The sequence below is a fragment of the Paroedura picta genome, chromosome 2, assembly GCF_049243985.1.
Source record: "Paroedura picta isolate Pp20150507F chromosome 2, Ppicta_v3.0, whole genome shotgun sequence".
In the NCBI taxonomy this organism is placed as follows: domain Eukaryota; kingdom Metazoa; phylum Chordata; class Lepidosauria; order Squamata; family Gekkonidae; genus Paroedura; species Paroedura picta.
In genome coordinates, this window is record NC_135370.1 from 128,982,472 (window position 1) to 129,006,751 (window position 24,280).

A 24,280-nucleotide genomic window follows, 5' to 3' on the forward strand; every position below is an offset into this window, starting at 1 on the left:
TGAATTATTACATGTTTGGAAACTGTACTGGTGGCCTTTGAGCCCTGTCAGCATGATGTGAGGTAGAAATAAAATTCCCTGAGAAAACATCACTTACAGCCACACAAGCTCTGGGTACACAGGCAGGCTCATTGTTTGACCTTCCCTTTGGTTTGCCCTGCCTCCCTTTAGTGTTGTGTCAGTTTAATGTAGTTTTTGCTTAGTCTGTAGCTCTCTTTGTAGTGCCCCTGCTGCAACAGCACAGGCACGTTGACTACTGACATTGTAAAAAAGGAAAATCCCTCAAACACCAGTGTACAAATTTTTAAACTGCAGATACAGCACAAGTGAACCAAAGTTAGATTTACATTAGGAAAAATGTCCTCTGTAAGTATATTTTCACTGCACACTATGATGAAAGGATTGATTAGAAGAACCATTCATGTAAATCAACTGGATGCTGAAGCTCTGCATTTCTAAGCCCTCATTTGGTGTTTCAGCACATAAGGCCTTTTTCTCTTCATTTAATTGCTGCACATTGAAGCAATGACCTGACATTAGTAGATACCATTATGTTTTCTGCCATGATTTAGTCACATTGTGACCACCTTAATCAATGAAACCAGTATCAAGACCCTGATATTCTGGTGGGCAGTGTATTCAAGACTGTGCTGTGGGCTGGGTTAAGAAAGTCCACTGCATCATAATTTCACAAAGTGGTCACATAACATTCCATACTATGTGAGAATACAGGCAAACTAAAAAACAGGAGCTGGGAGATGGGATTTGGTGCATTGGGTGTTCTAAGATGTTCTAAGGCAAAGGAGGCCACAATTGGCAAGATCAGGAATGAAGACAAACCTGAACCAGACTATTTCTAAGAACTTGGAAGACCAACCAAGAGCCAAAGCAAAAATGTTATTTGTAGTTTTCTGGGAGGATTACAAGTGAGAGCTTGTTTCTGTCACATACCAATTTGACGGTGACATTGGAGGTAGAAGCTGGAGAAGAGAAGGCTAACTCCATCCTTCTAAGAGAACTGCATATTAGAAAAGGTTAATTCTAAAGATGCTTTTACTATCATGCTTGCCATCAAGCAACATGCTGCTGAGTGAATAAGGTAGGCTTGAACACAGATTGAAGTATTCAGTGAATGCTTCATGAGTTTGGGGAATAAAATACAATCCTCCAATTCAGAAGATTCACTTTGTTCTAGTAGCTTCACAGAATTATTATCCTGTGCTTTATTATTAAAGCCATCTGGCCATTTCCCCACCCTCATATCTGTTTAACAGGGAAAAAACCTGTGGTTGCACTGATCTGTAATTCCCATTTTGGCAGAATGCTTTAATTGTATATGTTTTTATACTGTTGAGATGGTAACATTATGTGCAAAGTTCATCTTTTTCAGGATTGTTTTTCCAGATTCTCTGTGTATTGATGTTGGAGGTGAACATAACTGCCAAAGGGTTTGTGTGGAAAGTAAAATGCCCCGTATCAAGTTAGAGGAAAAAGTATTTTCTCTTTCATATTCACAAAATAAAATGTTGGGTTCTAATAACTGTTCAGACTTTTCAAACAGTCTAGGATTCTTCAGCTGTAGGCACATAGCATTGAGTCCAAGTTCATTAGTCCCATGCTTTGGTGCAGATTCTCAGCCTGACTAAAAACAATTTCCCAACAGTCTTTTAGCACCAATGAGTAGAAAACATGACCTTTCTGATGGCAAGTGCTGTCTTGTATGATATATTACAGAACCAACATGTCATCTCCCTGCAGTATCAAAGGTCCTGCCATCCTTTAGAGAGAGCCCCACTGGAAGACTGATGAGGCAGGATCCGGTCGTCCACTTGTCTCCAAACAAACAGGGACATGTAAGTTTTCATTAAGAATGGCTGTTTATCCATTGTTGTTTTTTAAAAGCTTTTCAACAGTTTCTCAAATGTCAAATATTCTTATTTCTCTGGAAATTCTTTGTTGACATATAGAAGAGGTGACATAACCAACCTAAGAACTTAAAGGCAGATTTAATGTTCTGCTGGTAATTTAGAAGTCTTGGTTTGGTCTTTGTGATGGGCCTCTTTGTGGGAACTTTGATCATATTAGAAAAAAGATTCCTGTTCACGTCTCTCTAGCTTTAAAAAAAAACGAGTCTTGTTCAATTCTGTTGGATCCCCCCCCCCAGCCAATTTGGCATTTCTGAAAAATCCCAGATCCCAAAGCCAAAGGTATTTGTTATTTTTTCAGAAATCCTTTTTTTTCCACATTTTTTGAAGGTTGTTGGTGTTCACTACTATAAATCATCACCCTCTAACATATTGAGATTTTTATTCAATATCAATTACAAAGGCAATTATTTCAGACATCTGATACCATTGAATTTTACGTGTATATTTACCAGTATGTATTCATACATACAGAGTTATTACCATCTTAAGTATTAATAATCTGCTTTGATGACCAGACATAAATATCCAGTAGGTGCTGTGTGGTCATCTACCACCCCCTTTGCATAGGAAGGAAGCCCAATATTACAATGATTACCAGTGTTCAGGGAACGGGAGGGTTTGTGCTTTTTGGTAAGTATGCTAGTTGTAACATCTAGAGCAGGCCTTTCATCAGCTTGGGCTATTTACCCTGAGGAGAACCTTCATTTATTGTATGGTTGCTCCTGTTCCTTTTGCTTCTTTTCCAAATCGTTGGGTTGGATTTGATTTTTTTTTCTTCCTTCCCCTTTTCCTTCTTTTGCAGTCGGAGAGCCACTACTCCAGCCATTCAAGCAGCAACACACTGTCCAGCAATGCCTCTAGTGTGCACAGTGACGAAAAATGGTATGACAGTGGAGATAGGACTGAGTCAGAGCTGAACAGCTACAATTATCTTCAAGGCACTTCAGCTGACAGTGGCATTGATACCACTTCATACGGTCCAAGCCATGGCAGCACAGCCTCATTAGGCAACTCAGCAACATCTCCTCGATCAGGACTTGTAAAAGAAAAAGTAGCACCATTGTGGCACAGTTCTAGCGAAGTTGTCTCCATTTCAGACCGAAGTTTAGAAAAAGAGAGCCATATGATGGACAGGAAGACGGAGTCTTCATTAAGCTTAGATATTCATACCAAAAGTCAACCAGCCTCTAACCCTTTAACAAGAGAGAACAGTGCTTTTAGCCTTAGTGATGCTGTTTCCCATGCCAGGTAATTTTCTTGAAAATGTATATCCTTTTTATCTCCCTTAGGCTGTCAAGTGTGAGGCATGGGAAAATAATGTATCCACTTTGTTGGCAGGCCAGCATTTGAAAGAGCTTGATCAGAAATGCATCTTTTCTTCTGTGGGTGGGGATCTTATTGCAGAAAATTCAGTAGTGTGCAGGGTCTCAACCAGAACATGAGAGCAGTACAAAGTATTGCTACAGTGCATACAAGGCTATGGGTTGAGGATTGAGAGGCAAGCTGAAGAATTGCATGTTTCCTCTGTTCTGACATTTGAGCGGTTAATGTTAGCCATAGTTAAGATTAGTGGTGTTTAGTTTGTATCCAAATCCTGGGTAAGTCTACAGAAAACTGGAATTTTATACACTGTTTTGGACTTGTTACTCCAGCAATTTTGGGCTTAGCTTTAAAAAAGGTGGTAGAACATACCATGGCTAATTACAGTGAACAGCAAGTGAGAGAGAAGAGTTCCAAGTGTGTCTGAATCATTCATGATTAGCAGGTGCACATCTTGATTGCTTGTCAGTTTAGGTTTTCCTGTGTTCTCAGCATTTCTCACCAACAGTTTCTATTCAGTTTTCCATTTAATTTCAGCAAAAAAGTTGTGACCTAGATAGATATGGGGGAGGAGGGATGGAATGTGCAGTTGAAAATACTGACAAAATTTCAAAAATAAAATAGTAGCAAATTGGAGTATTATCAGTAATTACCTGAGCATGCCATTTTACAGTACATTACAGTAATGGGTGGATAGTCATGGAGATACTGAGAAGATAGATCTTCAAAGTTACTACAATCATACTATTTGTTTATACACACATTTAGCTGCTTGACAGATGATTCAATAATTTTATTGTGATTTTGAATCAAATGCCATATCAAGAAGCTTTGATCCAGGCCTGTAGCTACTTCTCCAATTTTGGTACCTAAATTGCTTCCTATACTACAGAGTTATAAACAAGTGAAGGGGAAGCAGAGCCAGTTTTTATCGCAGAGCAAAAGTTACATAATTATCAGTTGAATATATATGAACTTTTCCACACAGGCAAAAACTTTGTTGAATGTTTTGAATGTCTTTGCTTGAATTCCAAATGGCGAAGAAGTTAGTGATCTAATTTGTACATATTCTTATATAAGAGAACTTACACCTGAGAATCAGTGGAAGTATTGTAAAATTAAATTCCCAGTGGTATTTCAAGCTGGGCTTTACTTTTCTTTCCCAATCCCCTATGTCAATATCCCTGCCAGTGGTTGTGCAAGAAATCATTCTTTGATAATTGACTCATTAAAAAAGAGGTCTGTAATCAGGTATACTGACATAATTGAATATTAAAAACTTGTCACAGAGGACTGAGGCAAGGAGGGATTTCCCTGCATGCGTGCTTTTCTCTCTCTTTTTTTTCTTTTTTGCAAATAGAAATCTTTCCTCCAGCAGCAAAAACTACAGCAAAAGGAGGTACAAGATGGTACCTTTTCCCTTAATGACAGATTTGTTAGATAAATGGTGGAGGGGCAAGTTTTAATAACTAGAAGCAAAATGCTGAGAATAAGCTGGTATCTATAGAAGCAGATTATGGGATGGAATCAGAGATATTGGCTTCACTATGACCGTTTATGCACTGGAGGTTTCATGCTGGGCTGCAGGCTGGAGTTTTAGTTGTGGCAAGTTACCCCACCTCTTCCTGCACACACACGGGGGAGATTTTGGCCCAGTGCACCTCATCCGCCCCCGATTTGTGCTCCTGCATGAGAGCTGGGGCAGTGAAGTTCCCAGTGCGTAAACGGTCTATGAGTTACTTCTGAAAGCAACCCTACAGAAAAATGTGTTGCTAGTCTCAGTTGTAGATTATCTTCCTGGTCTTCATTGGCAGTGTCATCTGGGCATTATCTTTCTTAGATGTAGTACTGATTACTATCAGGAAACAGGTCCTTGTGCTCATAGAGCTGCCTTCTGTGCCCAGAAATTGCAACATTAGTGATGACTCTTAAATGTTCTGAATGTTTTCAGTACAGTGCACATGCAAGAAATACTGAAAAAATTAATTTTCCAGATGTGGAAGTTCCAGTCTGTTATAATAGTCCAATCCCGTGAATGATTAGGATACATTCTGTCCTAAAGATAAATGTTGAGCTTCTCTGTTACAATACTTTACCGATGTTTATCAACTAACTTTCCTTTAATGTATAATCATTTGTTACATTACTAGAATTCTGTTTTATAGTTTTACAAAAGTGACACATGAGAACTTGCACAACAGTGCAGCTTTTGAAGGCACCTCTTCAACCTAGTACTCTCTGTGTGAATATCAGCTAGATGATTTCATCCTCTTGTGTCTCACTTTAAGAAGGCCAGGGGAGCAAATGAATGGATAGCATGGGCATTAGTCATTGTGGGTTTTTTTTTAATTGAATGGGTAAAACAGGTTCTGCAGTGCAAGACAGAAATGTAGAGTTACTTCATAGAACAAGAATTCATATTCCTTGGATTTCAGATGGAGATAAGACTTCAGTATGTATCTAAAGCACTTGTTTAAATGCCAGTTGTGGTGCTGATTTTTATATCATCAAGGCAATGTTTTGCATCTCCATTCCTATCAATTAATTGCTTTCATTCCTAGCAATTAAATGGCATGGTATCTTTTGATGGTTGAGAGTCTCAAGCAGAGAAACATCTTGTTACATATGTGTTGTATGCGAAATCTCATCTGGAGGTGTCAGGGATTAAATTCAGAGCCCTCTGCATGCCCAAGGACTGAGCAAACAGCCCTTCTCATTTAAAAAAGATGGTGTAAAATTAAATATTTAAAACATGAATGGAAATATTACTTAAATGAAGCACGTGCAGCAGTAAATAGAATGTACAACTTTGCTTCTAGAATCGGAACTATAAAGAGATGTAAGATAGCTGTGGAGCTTAGAAAAAAAGTGATGCTGAAGACCAACCTTGCTATTATAACCCTGATAGATTTTGACTTGGTGAAAGAGCTGGTGTCCCTTTATTTGCTCCAATGCTGAGAAATCAGCAGGGAGGTTGAATTACTACTAGAGGGTAGTAAAAGTACCTCAAAATCCAATGAAGCTTTCTAGACCTGGTTTTATTTTGGAGCACCAAAGTGAGTAGGTAGGTGGATACTAATCCTTGGGTAAAGAACTGAGGATCCTTGCATTAAATTATGATCAGTACATTGCTTCCCATGGTCCTGTTTTTGCTTAGATAGATAGATGTTGGTGTTCCCTTTTCCCTGGTTCTGTTAAAGTAAGAGAGAGAGAGAGAGATGTCAGGACTCTGGGAATGCCTTATCATATTGTGTCAGTCTTGCACATAAAAAACTTGTTCAAGTTGATACAGAAAGTTTTCACTGTTTGTAAATTGGATTATAATTATCATGTTTGGATTGGTCTGCTTGTATTTGGAGTTATTTGGTTAATGCATCCGTGTTTCTATGATAATAGGGTAAACGTTTTAGCTTGCAACTGTAATGGAATTTATTAAAATTTCCAGGCATTGTGCAAGACTCGATAAAATAAAATCCTATCTGGAGACTTGCAGTCTAAAGATTATAGTAGCAATGTTGCTCCTAACAAAATCTTATAGTGTGTATGACAAAATAAAGCTTTGAAATTAATTGCAGTCGATATAAGCATTCACATGTAAGTCAATCTTTATCTTTATTATGCTTTTCTCCCAGTACCATGGGTTCTCGACACTCTGCCAGCCCAGTTGTTTTCACCAGTGCCAGAAGTTCACCTAAAGAAGAGCTTCATTCTGCCACTTCCCCACAGCTTGCACCTTCTTTCTCCTCCTCTTCCTCCTCCTCCTGTGGCCCCAGAACTTTCTACCCACGCCAGGGCGCTACTAGCAAGTACCTGATTGGATGGAAAAAACCTGAAGGGACAATAAACTCCGTGGGGTTTATGGATTCAAGGAAGTAAGAGCACTTTGATTCTGTTTTGGCAGGTGTTTAATTTTCATCATGAAGAGGCCATTAACATGCTTGCTTCACTCTCAGTGGAAATTCTTAAGGAATTTAAGTGAAAGTGATTTAAGATAACTAAAGCAGTAAAAATTCCTTAGAATTATGTGGAGCGATTGCCATTGTCTATTGAAGTGGGTAACAGTTTTCAAATAATTGATTTTCAGTTAATTAATTAATTTAAAACAGTTTGTTCCCTGTTTTCAATTAGCCTTTTTCTCTGGTTGGATCTTTTAGTGGGCCCCAAGTACTGAACACTCAAGTGAAGATATTTGGCATTTCCCCCCTAGCAGCTTTTCAGATGTATGGCAGAAGCTTTGAGAGATGAGCTCACAAGAATAGGTGACTGTAGTAGAGACAGAAATGAAAATAGAGGTATTTCAAGACATGGTTGACCATGGGCCCAAATGCACTCACTTGGCTTACTAGTCAGGCATTATATGTGATTGCTGCCAACCCTTTGTGCTGCCCCTGAGTAATGCCTTGGGATAAAGAACAGTTCAGGAGAGAGATTTGGAGAAAATTAATATAATAAACTAGACTCCTGCTGTGTGTTACCTTTTCCAAACAAAAAATCACAAGGAAAGGACTTGCATGCTGCTAGATTTCCTGTAAACTCAGGGTAGTATGTAGCCAGTAACAAGTCAGGCTGGTAAGTTTCCATAGAGTTAGAGATACTAAAGATTTCAATTGGGAGTGAATGAAAATGAGGGCAAGAGTGAATCATAGAATCATAGAGTTGGAAGGGGTCATGCAGGCCATCTAGTCCAACCCCCTGCTCAACGCAGGATTAGCCCTAAGCATCCTAAAGCATCCAAGAAAAGTGTGTATCCAACCTTTGCTTGAAGACTTCCAGTGAGGGGGAGCTCACCACCTCCAGGCAGCCTATTCCACTGCTGAGCTACTCTGACTGTGAAAAACTTTTTCCTGATATCTAGCCTATATCGTTGTACTTGAAGTTTAAACCCATTACTGCGTGTCCTCTCCTCTGCAGCCAGCAGAAACAGCATCCTGCCCTCCTCTGAGTGACAACCTTTCAAATACTTAAAGAGGGCTATCATGTCCCCTCTCAACCTCCTTTTCTCCAGGCTGAACATTCCCAAGTCCCTCAACCTATCTTCATAGGGCTTGGTCCCTTGGCCCCAGATCATCTTCGTCGCTCTCCTCTGTACCCTTTCAATTTGATCGATGTCCTTCTTGAAGTGAGGCCTCCAGAACTGCACACAGTACTCCAGGTGTGGTCTGACCAGCGCCGTATACAATGGGACTATGACATCTTGTGATTTTGATGTGATGCCTCTGTTGATACAGCCCAAAATGGCATTTGCCTTTTTTACCGCTGCATCACACTGCCTGCTCATGTTTAGTTTACAATCCACAAGTACCCCAAGGTCTCGTTCACACACAGTGCTACCTAGAAGCGTATCCCCCATCCACTAGGCATGCTTTTCATTTTTCTGACCCAGATGCAGAACTTTACACTTATCTTTATTAAATTTCATCTTGTTCTCATTTGCCCATTTTTCCATTGTGTTCAGATCTCGTTGAACTCTGTCTCTATCTTCCGGAGTATTTGCCAGTCCTCCCAATTTGGTGTCATCTGCAAACTTGATGAGTAGTCCCTCCACCCCCTCATCTAGATCATTAATAAATATGTTAAAAAGTACCAGGCCGAGCACCGAACCCTAAGGTACCCCGCTACTCACCTCTCTCCAGTCTGATGAAACACCATTGACAACAACTCTTTGAGTGCGGTTCTCTAACCAATTCCCTATCCACCTAACGATCTGAAAATCCAGATTGCAGTCCTTCAACTTATCCATCAGAACATCATGGGGAACCTTGTCAAAAGCTTTACTAAAATCCAAGTAAATGACATCAACCAAATTTCCCCGATCCAGCAAACCTGTTACTTGGTCAAAAAAGGAAACTAGGTTGGTCTGGCAGGACCTGTTGGAGACAAATCCATGCTGACTTCCTTGGATCACCAAATTGTCCTCCAGATGTTTGCAGATCGCTCCCTTTAATATCTGCTCCATTATCTTCCCCACAACAGAGGTCAGACTCACTGGTCTGTAGTTTCCCAGGTCATCCTTCCTCCTTTTTTTGAAGATCGGAATAACGTTTGCTCTTTTCCAGTCCTCCGGGACATCTCCAGTCCTTAAAGAGGTTCCGAAGATGATGGACAAGGGTTGTGCAAGTTCTCTGGAAAGTTCTTTGAGTACTCTCGGGTGCATTTCATCTGGACCAGGGGATTTGAACTCATCCAGTGCAGCTAAATGCCTCTCGACAACCTCTCTATCCATGTTAACCTGCCACCCAGACACTATCCTTTGGCTACAGCCATCTCTAGATGTGCCTAAACACTTTGACCTGTGGGAAAAAACAGATGTAAAATAGGCACTAAGCCTTTCTGCTTTCTCTGCATCTTTCGTTAGAGTTTGTCCATCCGCATCCAACAGCGGGCCTATTGCCTCCTTTACTTTACATCCAAGAAAAGCATCCAAGAAAAGTGTTTATCCAAGACTGCCAGTGAGGGGGAACTTACCACCTCCTTAGGCAGCCTATTCCACTGCTGAACTACTCTTGACTGTGAAATTTTTTTTCCTGATATCTAGCCTATATCATTGTAATCACAGGAGACATCTTAAATAAATAACAGGAAAAAGGCATAGAGTATAGACTAAGGTGTGTATCACCAAAAAGGAGAGATGGCATTATAAAGACTGGGTTCTAAAAGGAAATATGGCAGGTATGAGAGCTTGGTTCTAGGAGAAGAATAGAACACAGTAAGTCTAAAGGAAAACAGTGGCCAAGTCCAAAGATTCTGGAAGTCTTTAATGCTTTTTCAGCCCTGGCCCCAACCTGGTGAAATGAGCTCCCGGAAGAGCTAAGGGCCCTTTTGGGATTGTTAGCTTTCCGCAGGACCTGCTAGACAGAGCTCTTCCACCAGGCATATGGTTGAGGCCAGGGTGGGGTCTTGGTGTCACCATCAGAGGATCTCTTAATGAGACTAGCTTAGGATCCTAGCTCCCAGTGAGAGAGCTTAGTGACCCACATGCTGAAAGGGGGGGGGGTTGGTATTTTATTGTTTACCATCTAGGTTATGTATTAAGGGGCATTTTTAGAGGGGTTTATTGTGTTTTTACTGGCTTTGTAAACCGCTGAGAGACATTTGAGAGTGGCAATATAAATATAAGAATTATATATATATATATATATATATATATATATATAGAGAGAGAGAGAGAGAGAGAGAGAGAGAGAGAGAGAGAGAGAGAGAGAGAGAGAGAGAGAGAGAGAGAGAGAGAGAGAGAGAGAGAGAGAGAGAGAGAGAGAGAGCTTTGCCATGAGGCTGGGAGTTCAATCCCAGCAGCTGGCTCAAGGTTGACTCAGCCTTCCATCCTTCCGAGGTCGGTAAAATGAGAACCCAGCTTGCTGCTGGGGGGTAAACGGTAATGACTGGGGAAGGCACTGGCAAACCACCCCATATTGAGTCTGCCATGAAAACGCTAGAGGGCGTCACCCCAAGGGTCAGACATGACTCGGTGCTTGCACAGGGGATACCTTTACCGTTTATATATATATATATATATATATATATATATATATATATATATATATATATATATATATATATATATATACACACACACACACACACACACACACACACACACACACACACTTTCACCCTAGCTTGGGGGAAGAGGGACATCTAAGGTAATTAATACATTTCAGTAGCTGTAGGTGGAGAAAAAGATGTACTTGCATAGTCACAGCGACACTTATTATTGATACACAGAAAGATCAATGCTCCTAACATGTTTATTTCTTTGAACAGGTATCCCTATGTATGGGTCTTCAATATCAAACTGAATCCCATAATTCCCTCACCTACCCATCCCAAATACCCCCTTACTACCTACCCTTTCCTCTGAGTATCTAAAAGGTGTTGGAAGTGTTCTGTCCCAGAGGCATTGGTTCCTAACCTTTTATCTTCTTTTCTCTAAAGACGGCACCAAAGTGATGGTAATGAAGTGGCACATCCTCGGTTACGTGCATCAGCCAGAGATCTTCGAGCCTCACCAAAACGAACATCTAAATCAAATATTGAGGAAGAATTAAAGAAGCTGATAGATCTAGATAGTCCAACACCAGAGTCTCAGAAGAACTTTAAGGTATAGGCTGCAGAACTGTATCCTGCTCTGATACCAAGAGTGATACACAATTGTTGCATTATAACTCCATTCATAATTTTGATCAGGCCTGTGACTGCTGTGTTTGTACCTTTTTAATACTAAGTAAGTCTAATCAACGTTGAGATGTGTGTGTATTTGTTAAGAAAAGTGGGCTACACATTGTGTAATAAAAATCTCACTTCCAATACCTCACTTAGACTGCCATTGTAAGCCATTGTTGTTCTTTGTGGTCTCATTATGCCCAGATTCTGCACCAGTACCGAAGCCACTGCATCCGTAGCCCAGAAATTGGTGCTTACATCCTCTCCTCTGAGGGAGAGCTGGGATCTCCCCCTCCTTTTAGCTACCAACTTTAGCCTATTTTCTTATCCCCCTCCTCTCCTTTCCGCCCCCACCCCATTGTTAACCAGATAGGGCAGGCCATAATAAATTTCAGTCTTACAAGTTAGTTTCTCTTCCAAAGTTCCATCTTTAAAATACTACATTTCTTAATACCTCAAGGATCTCCTTGATGCCTAGAGATTTGCAAGGGTGGATAGACTGACAGTACTGTCCTAAGCAGAGTTACATCCTTCTCACCCATTAACTTCAGTGGACTTCAGGGAGTAATCATGCTATGGGTGGCATGGTTAGAGTGTCCTAGCAGTTTGGGGTGTGTGTTTTATAGCCCTTGCAATTCTTCTTTCTTTTTTCATTTTGAGAACTTTGAGAACTTTTTGAGAACTTTTGCTCAAAAGAATGCTAAAACCTTTAAGTTAATAATATTAACTGTGCAAAGCTGACTAAAACCTAGATCTGCAAGGTTCTGAGATATCCCCTAGAAACCTGTACACTCTTACTGTGACAGCAAACATGCCACAAAAACTCTTGATTAATTTTCCTCATGACTAGTGATGCTGCCTTTGGCCTCATGGAAGGAGTCCTGGGCTTTTTTTGGTTCTTACATAATTTTACTTTGGGAAGGTTCTAATATAGTAGCATCTGCAATAATTATAAAAGAAAAAATCCTGCCTCTTTTAATGAGGGGCAGGAATCATTTATTAAAGAGGAACTAGTGGTAATAGAATGCTGGGTTCAGTTCTTATTCACTTGATTAACTCTTCAGTGGTCTGATCTTAAGTAAGGATAGGCATGAACCGGAAAAATGCGTTTCTTGTTGGTGGACCACAAATCTGAGGTCCCTTTAAATGGGGTTTGCAGAAAGCCCAAAAGAAAACATCTGAATGATGATGAGCAGCCCCTTTAAACCCCTGCTTGTTCAAGAACTGTTACAAACTGCTTTAAAAGTTTGTGGAAGTTCTTGATGGTAGACCTGTCATGAATTTCACCCCACGAACCATGAACAGGAAAAAATTAGTGATGAATTTTGCTTCATGGTTCAGTTCATGCCCATCCCTGATCTTGTGCACTTGAGTAATGGCACATTGACAGTGCACTGAACTTTCCTGCCACACCAGTACTGCTGTCCAGTTAGAGAGGACACAAATTGTTCCCCTAAACTTTGAAACAAATACACGCATAAACTAAATCCACTGGAAACAATTTCTTAAAATTACACCAGAAATACTAATGACTTAACTATCTTAAAACATTCAGTGAATCGTTTTGAAAGCAAGTCCTGATTTCTAAGACCTCTCTGCTGAAACCTACTGCTTAACATTATATGCTTGTCAGAGACAAAATGGTTTCCACAGCAACCATGCAAAAGAGGGCACTTGCAACTTCTTTCATTCCTTGTCAAAACCCAAAGAGGCTTATTAAAAACTTGTAAGTATGGGGTTCTATATGCAGATTATTTTTCAGTGTTACTTTGGAGGCTATAGAAAAGGAATGTAGAAATAGGCAAGGGTATTTTCCCATAATGACTTTGTGCAGGGAAAGATGAACACCTGTTTTGTGATTTGCACAAGCAAGGCCTATACTTAACTTCCCAAATCCCATTTCATTTAAATGTTTGCCTTTTGTGGAAATTTTCACGATTAGTGGAATCTGCTCTTAAAATAGCCAATGGTGCTAATACTACTTTTCATTTTGTTACACTGCTGTAGAGAATATCTCTTTTAACAGGCGAAGGGCTGTCAAAATGGTCCTTCCTTAACTCCTTGATTGATACAGCCTATAAGGAAGCTGCATTTATTCTGTGTTTGGCAGTATTAGCCATTTCTGAGGCTAGATTAAACTGTATATGTTCTTCCTCTATCCAGGGATCATGAAGTTATTCTGGTGCTTGAATCAAAATCCAGAAAGTGCCTCCCATTGTTGGAGAAATGAAATGGGGAGGAGGAGGGACAGGAGGGGCTTACTCTGTAACTTTGATATTCATCCTAAAGCAGCAAAAGTGAGAGATTGTGACATTTTCTAGTTATTAAAGGCAGCCCTTATGAGCTGCCGAAGCACAAATAATACTCATTTCAGTGACATTTCTTTGTATATTCTCATACTTTGAAATCTGTCTGACAGGCTTTTTAGACAAAGTTCATCATGGAAACCTGATTCTGTGCTGTATCACTCCCAACTATAGGTAGGGGATTGCTTGACTAAATGCTCCTCCATGAGAAAGAAATCCCTGTGTATGGAAAGCTAGCATCTCAGGAAGAGGATGATGCCAAGACCCTTATCTTTTTCATCTACTCTTCTGTTTAGGCCAGTGCAGAATGTTGTTAAAATAAAATGAAAGTGACAATCATAGTGCAACAGAACAAAGTTTGAGTCCTTTGGCACTTTTAAGACCAACAAAGTTTTATTCAAGGTGTAAGCTTTTATGTGTATGCACATTTCTTTGTCAGACTGTTCCCGAACAAAACCTGATCGATTAATTGATTAATTAATTTTTTTTATTATGTTGTGTATAGACAGTTGGTATTTCAGGCATTAATTTTATTCTGATCTTTCTTTCCTGGAAGACTCCCAGCTGAGTGGAGACCATTGTGTGATGGTGTTGCTAACTGCAAATGTAGCTGAGTTAAAATGAGGGAAATACTTCCTGAATTGGTCATACTGGTTGAAGATCACCCATCAGGAATGCATTGCCTCTCTTCCAAATCTGGCAGAGCATAAGACAGGGAATAAGTGTGCTAAGCATCACCTCCTTTATGATGATGTCAGTTTGCAAATACTTCACCAGTTCAAAGGAGGCAATGTATACTGTGATCCCCTTTCTAGACAATTGTTGCTTTGCCAAAAGCAAAAGAAAGGATCACACAGCACATCACCTCATCTGAACTTGCAAAGCACTTGCAAATTGCTTTGAGAAGGGCAGGATCGTGCCACAGACATTTCCACCTCTGAGAAGTTCTTGAATGAAGGGTGTTTTCCACAACTGACACAAATGTTTATAAAACTCTTCCCTTTCCCCTGTTCAGCTCAGACTTGGGATGTAAAGATGTCTTTAACCAGGAGAGCATTTTAGCATGTTTGAGGGTCTGCAATCTGAAGTGGATATGAATGATAAGCTAGGTGGTCTAGAGCAGTGGTCTCCAACCCCCGGTCTGCGGCCCGATGGCAGGCCGCGAGAGCGTTGGCAGAGGGCCGTGGCTCCCTCTCCCCGCCTCTCCCCGCAGCGAGAAGCTCACCAGGCCACAAGCAAATCGGCCGCCGAAGCAGCCGATTAGCTTGCGGCCCGGCAAACTTCTTGCTGTGGGAAGGAGGGAGAGGGAAGCGTGGCCACCGGAACACCGGCAGTGCAAACACGCATGCGTGGCAGGTCCGTGTTTGCATGGGCCCTGGGCCGCCCTCTCCCCCCCACCCCTTGACAGCGGTCCGCAACCGGAAAAACGTTGCGGACCGCTAGTCGAGAGCTTTTCTGAGTCCACCACAACCATATCCATGTGGATCAGACTTTGTTTTTCTCTTATGTTCTCTTGTTTCCCAATCAGTTGTCATTGCTAAGGCTTCAGAAATAAAATGTCCTAGAATATTTCTGTTCTTAGCATTATTTATCATGAAGATGAAAAGGCTGTTCAGCAAACTTTTTGTCTATGTAGTTGGGATATTTCTGAATCAATACAATCTATTAAAAATCTCTTAACCTAAACTTCCACGTTAATAAGACAGAAAAAATGAGGATGGGGTAATTTGTCCATGTTTGTGCACTAAATGCACAGTTGTTACTAGATCTAGAGCTTCTCTTGCAGAATATCCAATTGAGCCAATACATGCAAAAATACTTATAGGAAAAATGCAGCCCCTCTTCTTTGCCCCCATCCATCAGTAAGTCCACTGTAGTGCTTTACAAAAGGTAGTAGGAGCACAAGTTACAGAATCTTTTACTGCTTCCCCCACAGCAGTATCCCCTTATTTTATGAACATTGTGCTTTTCAAAATGTCTGCTTCCCTTCTCCAGCTCTGGAGGATGTATTCACCCTGACATTTGTAAAAGCAGTTATATTTCCTCAGCCTACAACATGTCTGTAGTCTTAACCACTTTTTATTACCCAAAAGCTGGATGTCATATTATTGGCATTAACCCAGAAAGCAGTTCTGTGAATGCATATACCCTTTCCCACTTATTTTTGTTTCCATTCTGTTGTCATTCCATTTTGTTGTCATTCTGAATTTTTTGTATGCTCATTTTAGTTGTATTAATAATTGTGTGTATCTTTTCTGCATTTCTTGCATCATTTATATATGAGTTGAGCACACTGTACATCATTCATACACAATATATATCACAGTGATAAATAAAATGATCTGAACACATGAGGAGCAAAATTGAAATGAAGATCTATGACTTGAATCATAAAGTTTACAATATTCAATGGCAGTTTGTATCTGGGAAGGCCCTTGGTCCACATTACAAGACAATAGTTTGCTCAATATACAGACAGTGCTAGAGTAATGTTGTATGACACAGACTAGCTTTGCAGTGATGTGCATGCAGTGATGTGTGTAAACATTGTTGATACAAATTAACTAGCTTCCCTCAAGAGCATGGAAATCATTCTGAAAGCAATCCCATGGAGATAGTTCTTTTTACATGGAAACTGGCTCTTATGTTCCAGAAGGAGCACCAAAAGATGTACTAAAGAGACTTGATGCATTCTTGGGATGTTGCTATAAGGTTTCATACCTTTTTTTCTCTTAGTCTCCATTCCCTAGCACTCCTACCTCCAGGCGTGGCTTGCAGCGGACTTTATCAGATGAGAGCATTTATAGCAGTCAAAGGGAACATTTCTTCCCCTCACGAGCTTCTCTTCTGGATCAAGCCCTGCCAAATGATGTCCTTTTCAGCAGCACATATCCTTCTCTACCCAAGTCATTACCATTAAGAAGACCATCGTACACACTGGGAATGAAATCTTTGCACGGTGAGTGTGTTTCCATCTTGCATTTGTAAAATGTCATGTACTGGTTGGCTGGTTTATTTTGTAGAATGAGCATGCATCCTTTTTCACACATTTGTAAGTTATTCCTTTCTACTATTTTGTACTGACAAACAGATTCAGACTGGGATTCCTTATCTGTTCCTTTTGTCCTCTTAAGATTAGACTGCTGCTGCTATATGTTCTGTCTCACACTGCCTTTTGATTGTTCCAGAAGCTTTAAAGCAATTCAGAACTAAGGACTGACACAAACCAGAAAATTTTGGTCCAATGTGTTCCTGAGCCAAAAGCCCCAAAACAAACTGGCTGGTTTGGACCAGTCTGTTTTCCTTCTCCCTGCTTAGAAGCAGGGGGGAAGCAAAATAATATTCACTTCTCCCCACCCTTGCAAGCAGGAGGAAGTGAAATAGGTCACTGAAATGGCTGCTAGCCAGTTAAATCCATCAGCTTGGTGGGTCTGCTAGCAGCTATTTCAGCTGCAGGCGAGGGGAAGCAAACTGATTGCTTGCAGCCATTTCAGTGCTTGGTTTTGCTCCCCCGGCCCCCTCCCGCCCCAGGCTCCCTGGTTTGCAGTCAGGAAAGGCGCAAACAGACAGACCGACCAATTGAATAATAGAGATGATGGTAAAGGCTTGCAGGCTGAATTTGGGGTGGAATGGGGCAGGTGTGACCCACCTGCGCTATGGGCTTTGGTCATTCTTTACCAGCAGCAGTTTATATTTTTTGGCACAAACAGACAGACAGACCAACAAAGGTCCTGCGAGTCAGAAAAATGCAGGAAGATCTAAATAATAACTATTTAGACCTGTAACTGTAAACAGTGGACAAGCAGCTGGCTGGAGAGACATAGGGGCTGAAGTGACTTTGCTCAAGCGTGGCCTGATATCAGAATTTACCATGAAGGTCCTGTGAAATCAACGGCATAAGTGTCCCAGAATTTCAAGTGGAGTTAGCTTGGGAGTTCACACACAGAGCATATACAGGAAAGTAGACAGTGAGACTTTGGGAGGAACTAGGTTTTCCAGCTTTACTAGGCAACAATCTGGCTTTGCGGACAACAGAAACTACAGTTGCCAGCAATAGGCCCCAGGCTTCAGAAGGCAGACATCACCAGCCAAGCAACAGATTATGCTAGCTAAGCCCAGTGAAAGTGAGATTTGTAAGTGGGGCCTGAAAAGGGTACCATGCCTCAGAGTCCACCTTCCAAAGCAGCCATTTCTGCCTGGGGAGCTGAACTTTATAGTCTGGAGATGAGCAGTAATTCCAAGAGATCTTCAGGCCCCACTTGGAAGTTGGCTAGCCCTGGTCTGGAAATATTCCTTGAGGTTTGAAAGTGGGGCCTCAAAAGGTTATAATGCCTCTGCAGCCACCCAACCAGCCACATAGTGCCCCCAGGTGAAGATAACATTGCACAGAGGTAACATTGCCAGATAGATGTAGGTTCACGTTTTGGAACCCTACATTTCCTAGGGGTGCTTGAACCTGACTTGGATCAGGACATCCTCTTAGGGTTGCCAGCTTCCAAGTGAGACTCAAAACCCACACCAAACTATGAGCTATGGCCCATTGTATTACAGTACGCAGTGGGCTTTACTACTAGTTTAAATATAACAGCTGATGGGCAGGCTGCCCTGCTCACCTGCTAGGTTTAATGTCCTGAACCCCCAAACTCAACTGGACAGAAGGTCCAGGAAATGTTCAGTGAAGAGGGGCAAAAACTGGTCAAATTTGTGACAAATTTAGAATTGTGAATCTGTTCGTTCTCATCCTCAGTGAAAACTACTTTTTGAAAGTGATGCTTGCTGTGAGCCGGAAACTGCCAGTGAGAGAACCTGTCATCACCTCCTTAGGCAGCCAATTCCATTGCTGAATTACTCTATGATGTTTTCCCATGATACCTAGCTGGTACCATTCTACACATAGTTTAAACCCATTACAGTGGGTCTTATCCTCTGCTGACAACAGGAACTATTCCCTGCCCTTCTCCAAGTGACTATCTTTCAGATACTTGGAGAGACCAATCATGTCCCCTTTCAGTCTCCTCCAGGCTGAACATTCCCAAGTCCCTCAGCCTTTCCTCAGAGGGCTTGGTCCCTGGACCCGGATCATCCTTATCACTCTCTTCTGCACCCACTCAATTGTCCACATCCTTTTTGAAGAGAGGCCTCCAGAACAGCACACAGTAATCCAGATGTGGTATATAGTGGGACTACAGCATCTTGCAGTTTTGATGTGACGCTCTGTTGATACAGCCCAAGAATGCATTCACCATTTTTTACTACCACATTATTCTGTCTGCTCATATTTAGATTACAGTCCACAAGTACCCCACGATCTCATTCATACACACTGCTACCCACAGGTATATCTCCCATCCAGTATGCATGCTTCTCATTTTGATTACCCATATATAGAACTCTGCACTTATCCTTATTGAATTTCATCTTGATCTCATTTGCTCACTTTTCTAGCAAGTTCAGATCTTGTTGAACTCTTATCTTCTAGGGCGTTCGCTACTCCTCCCAACATGGGGTCATCTGCAAATTAAATGAGAAGTCCCTTCACCCTGTCATCCAGATCATTGATAAAAATGTTGAAAAGTACCTCATTAGGGCTAGCCAGAATTGAGCTTCTATGGTTAGATTTAGTATAGAGAAGTCTCTCATTAAAGCTAGCTAAAGCACTTAAGTCCCATTGCTTTCATTGAGAGTATTAAATTTCTCCCCTTCAAATCAATGGAATTTGTGACTGCTCAACTTTGGCCTGACTGTGTCCTTTATTGTACTTTTAAAAAGCAGAAATGGTAAGGCCTTGATTTATCAGATCAGCGTGCTTAGCTGATTGGGAGAAATTGCCTTTTATTTCAAAAATACTGGGATGGTATACTTCTGAAGCAGCCTTATTTCATCAGGGCAAAATGTTAGATAATGGATCAAGTTATGAATTGTTTGATGCTTATGCTTGTGTTAAAATAAATGTGTATGGTGGGTGTTTGGCTACATAGCTCTTTGTGATATGTGTGGCAAGTTCTAGAACACAACACTGCCAGGAGAGCTGTGCAAAAGGGGTTTAAAAAAAAAAACAAAGACCAATATGGGTTAGAGGTTTTAGTGCTGCCTGAAATATCCCCTGTCTTTCTTTGAAGCTGTTGTCATGACTGAAAAAAAAATCTGTAAAGTTTACTGATCTTTTCAAAGCCATTTCCTTACAGGACGTCTTTCCTAATGATCCATCACTTGATGATCTGATGCTCATTTTTCAGGTCCTCTGCCACATTCATTTGTAACCTTAAAAAGAAACGTGAAAATCTATACAGATGATGTGGAGCCCCTCGGTGGCTGGAAATAGTGTTGGGACTGGGGTAGGGTTGTGCACTTCGGCTCGGTTCGGCTGCCTCGGCAATCGCCAAAGCCCAAAGTGGCATGTTGGAGGCCAGCACCACAGAGAGGACAGGCAGCGGCTGCCGGCTGGCATGCCACTGCCTCTGCCCACCGCCCCTCTGTGCCGTGGCACTGGCCGCCTCAGGCTTCGGAGATCGCTGAGGCGGCCAAACTAAGCTGAAGCACACACCCCTAGACTGGGAGTATTATCTGAATTACTGCTGCACCCCATATACAGTGCCCAGACATCACTGCCTTGTCAGAACCAGCAAAATCTCCATCTAGTTGGCCTGAGTAACCTCCATGTGGGTTTGAACTTGTGGAAAGTCAGAAGGCAGAATCTTTATTCAGAATGTTTTCTCAGCTGAATGGCAGTTTTTTCCCCCCTTTCCTTATTTGTTTTGTTCTGTGTTGCCTCAGGAGAGTTCTCTGCCTCAGACAGCTCCCTCACAGATATCCAGGAGCAGAGAAGGCAGCCCATGCCAGACCCAGGTCTCATGCCCCTGCCTGATTCTGCTTCTGACCTAGATTGGTCAAACTTGGTAGATGCTGCCAAAGCCTTTGAGGGTAGGTATCTGCAGTTTGTTACTTCCAAAGCTTAGACCTCATCAAACATCCCTCACTGAAGAATTTGCTCTTTCTGTCATTGCATAGATTCCCTGTTCTGAAAGCCAAGTTCTTCTTCATTTGCATCAGGATTCTCAGCAACCCAAAATCACTTATTCCCTTCAAATGCAAAATTGTTTATATTTTGTATGCTTCACTTTCTTTTAAATTGTAGCTCAAATGCTGGATGTCTTCACTGCATTGCCATGAGTCAGTGTTTTTAATCAGTGGTTACCTGTATACAAATACCAATTATTGTATGCACAATTTTTTGCCATGAGGCCAAAAGATAAAAAGGGAACTTTGTATTTTTAATGATGTTCTAGTCACCATTGAAGTATGTCAGATTATTCCATAAACTGAAGTGTATCAGACACATTGATATGCATTTTCTCTTGGCCATTTTCCCCTCCCATCAGTTGAAACACATGACCCTGCATATCAGTAACATTTTTATCTTTTTAGAATCACCCCATCTTGTAAATCCCTAAACATGATACTTTGAAAAAGGCAGAGGTCTTTTGTGCATCTGTGTGAAATGTAAAATGATGGCCAACATGTGCTCAGTGCTGAGAATTACCTAGGAAACTTTTGCCAGCTGTTTGGTCCTATAGCCACTATACATGAAATCAAGTAGATCCTTAAAACATCTACCTATAAATACAAATGTTGCTTTAGGAAGTTTTTCTATCAGTGACCTAAAGGTCACATGTTTCTATCTTTAGAAACAGCATACTATCTTCCGCCATACCACTTCTCACAGCGTCACATAATACCTTCTTAATGTACAGATTGCTGACAATTTTGTAGCTAAAGTTATGACCATATTTTTTCCATTCATGAACTCAAGTGATGAAAAAGCAAAAAGAGAGAATGATGGGAAATTGCTTTAGTGGGTCTGCTCTTAGGGCTTTTCTGCCTTGTGCATTTATTGCCACTTGCCTTGACTTCATTGTTCCTTCTCCTCTTTTTGTACATAATATGGCTTGTAGTTGTTGTTCTCCTGGATTTTTAATTCCTGGGTGAGTTTGTTTTTCAGACTGTCTGAAAAAACACAGGAGAAACTTGGAGGGGTGGGGGTGGGGGGGGAGGGCAACAACTGTCAAATGATACTGTATGTGTAAGGCAGAGGAAAAAAGAATGCAGTTAGGAAGCTGGGCTGCACCAAATAACCTGGGCAGAAAAACCTATATTCGCAAACCTGGAAGCATTTAGGTGGAGTTAAGAGAATACAAACAAACAAAATGCAATGTGACATGCGTAGGGTGGGGTCAACCTGGCCATGACTGATGTACTCTGAGAAAAGGAAAAGAAAAGGTAAGTTTTGTATCATATCCTCACCTGGCTGAAATTTCAGTTTGCATGTTGGAGGAGTTGATGTGCATTCTTCTTCCCCCCTCTCCACTCCCCACGCACAGTAAAGGTGTGATCTGAGTGCATCTTCTTAATCCATCTTCTTTCCCCCCTTCCCAAAGGAAAGGTTGTGGGACATGTATATTATGTTAATTGGATTCCACAAACCATCTGGCTTTGCGGGAAGATCAGCTTACGCAAACATGGCCTAGAAAGCAAGGCAGCAAAAAAGCAGCTGCGCATCCATCACTGCTACCACTAGGACAAATGGTGGGCTTCCTGTGGCTCTGTCAGTTGCACTTTGCAGAAATCTGCTTCTTATTGTTCTCTCAAAAGTAGTGATATTTTCACAGTAGTACAATAACTATTTAGAGCAGAGCAAATTTCACTTTTTTGAGCCTGCTGTTCTAATTTTAATTGGGGTTTTAATTGGGGTTTTTAAGACTGCTGTTAGGAACCTATCTCGGGAGTGGCGGGAAATAAATCAAATAACAACAACAACAATAATAATAATGAACCAGAGAGCCAGTTTGGTGTAGTGGTTAGGAGTGCGGACTTCTAATCTGGCAAGCTGGGTTTGATTCCCCGCTCCCCCACATGCAGCCAGCTGGGTGACCTTGAGCTCACCACGGCACTGATAAAGCTGTTCTGACAGAGCAGTAATATCAGAGCTCTCTCAGCCTCACCCACCTCACAGGGTATCTGTTGTGGAGAGAGAGGAAAGGGAAGGAGATTGTAAGCCGCTTTGAGACTCCTTCAGGTAGAGAAAAGTGACATATAAGAACCAACTCTTCTTCTTTAGGACCATTTAATATTTGATTCATTCTTGCTGCCTCTGTACACTAGTTTTTCCCTAGACTGCCCACCAAGGACAGCTTGTGCTGTCCCCATCTCAGGTGCTCCCCCAATCAGCCCACTTGACCTGGATCGGCCAGGCAAGCATGATCTTATCAGATCTCAGAAGCTAAGCAGGGTCAACTTTGACTAGTGTTTGGATAGGAGACTTCCAAGGAACTTGAGGAGTCATGACACGGAGGTAGGCTATGGCCACCTCTGAACATCTGCCAGACAATCCTAGGATCTCCTGGCTACATTACACATATGCCATACAATAAAAAAAAAACCCAATCAGGACTCTAGTGCTTGGCTTAATTACAGGAAGTTTCTTTGCTGTTTTTCTTGACTTTCTGTTTGTGCTTGTGAGACAGTAAACTCTCTTCCGCTTCACAAGAGGGTTCATCTTGTGCATGTCCATCTTTCCTTCTGTCTCCAGTCCAGCGAGCCTCATTTTTTGCCACTGGTGATGAAAACCACAGACCGGTCAGTGTTGCTTCCAATAGTGATCAAGCTGAAGACCAGCTTCCTGTGCAGATGACACCTTACACAGAGTAAGTACTCTGCTGAACCATCATGTTTTTGAGCAGCAGTGCAGAAACTGGGGAAATCATTGTTGCATATAGAGTACATAAACTGTAGATATTTAGGACCATCCACAGCTAGTAATGGAAAACTAAATCGTATAAATTCAGCCAAAGGAAACAATAATTGTGGTGTGTTTCTGGAGGTTTATTTCAGGTGATGGCATTCAGTGTTCCAAGTAATTATTTTGATAATGGGGAAAAATGGCATCATACCCAATTGGCGTTGCTTTAAAACCCTTGAATTATTTTACTACATTTCTTGAAATAAACACAGGACAGAATACTTCATTCTCCCTTCCTGCACTTTATCCTCACATTAACACTGTAAGGTTGGTTAGTCTGAGAGAGCATGATTGGACTAAGACCACTTGATGAGCTTCATGGCCTAAGGACGACTTGAATGTGGGTTTCCCCAGTCCCAGCCCAGTGCCAGAATCACTCCACCAAGCCGGCTCTTTTTTAGCCCTTCCCCAGAAGCCAAGTGTGCATCATCAAAGCTTATATAGCAGTTCCAAAACCTACTCAGGCGCAGCATATTTAGAACCAGTGCAACATAATGCTTAGCACCAGCCCCAGCTGGTTGTCTTAAGCCTGGTTAAGGTCTCAGAAAGCATGGCTTAGGCCATGGAAATAACCTCTGTCCTCAGAAGCATTAAAAAGAACATCAGGGATACCTCCTTGTCACCCTGAAAGGGATAAATTGCTTTATTTATGTTTTGCTGATTGCAGACATAAGTTGAATAAAAGGAATTGCTGTGACACAGTTAATTTGCAGAATGCCTCAGGATGCGGTGAATGGTCAGGCATGACAACTAGCACCTTACCTGTTGAC

At 41.4% G+C, this 24,280-nt stretch overlaps 1 protein-coding gene across 9 annotated transcripts in view; it reads left to right on the top strand.

The window, feature by feature from the left end:
* The window catches only part of SIPA1L1 (signal induced proliferation associated 1 like 1), a 190,731-nt gene that overhangs the window by 160,605 nt on the left and 5,846 nt on the right, over positions 1-24,280 (top strand). For 7 of the 9 annotated variants that reach the window (XM_077322655.1, XM_077322650.1, XM_077322657.1 and 4 more), the window contains 7 exons: positions 1,735-1,853; positions 2,731-3,176; positions 6,881-7,120; positions 11,181-11,346; positions 16,451-16,673; positions 20,489-20,635; positions 23,301-23,415. In XM_077322655.1, the coding sequence (XP_077178770.1) occupies positions 1,735-1,853; positions 2,731-3,176; positions 6,881-7,120; positions 11,181-11,346; positions 16,451-16,673; positions 20,489-20,635; positions 23,301-23,415 (1,456 nt within the window). Of the gene's footprint in view, positions 1-1,734; positions 1,854-2,730; positions 3,177-6,880; positions 7,121-11,180; positions 11,566-16,450; positions 16,674-20,488; positions 20,636-23,300; positions 23,416-24,280 lie in introns of those variants that run through there. The other 2 variants (XM_077322656.1, XM_077322658.1) reach the window with 2 other exon arrangements.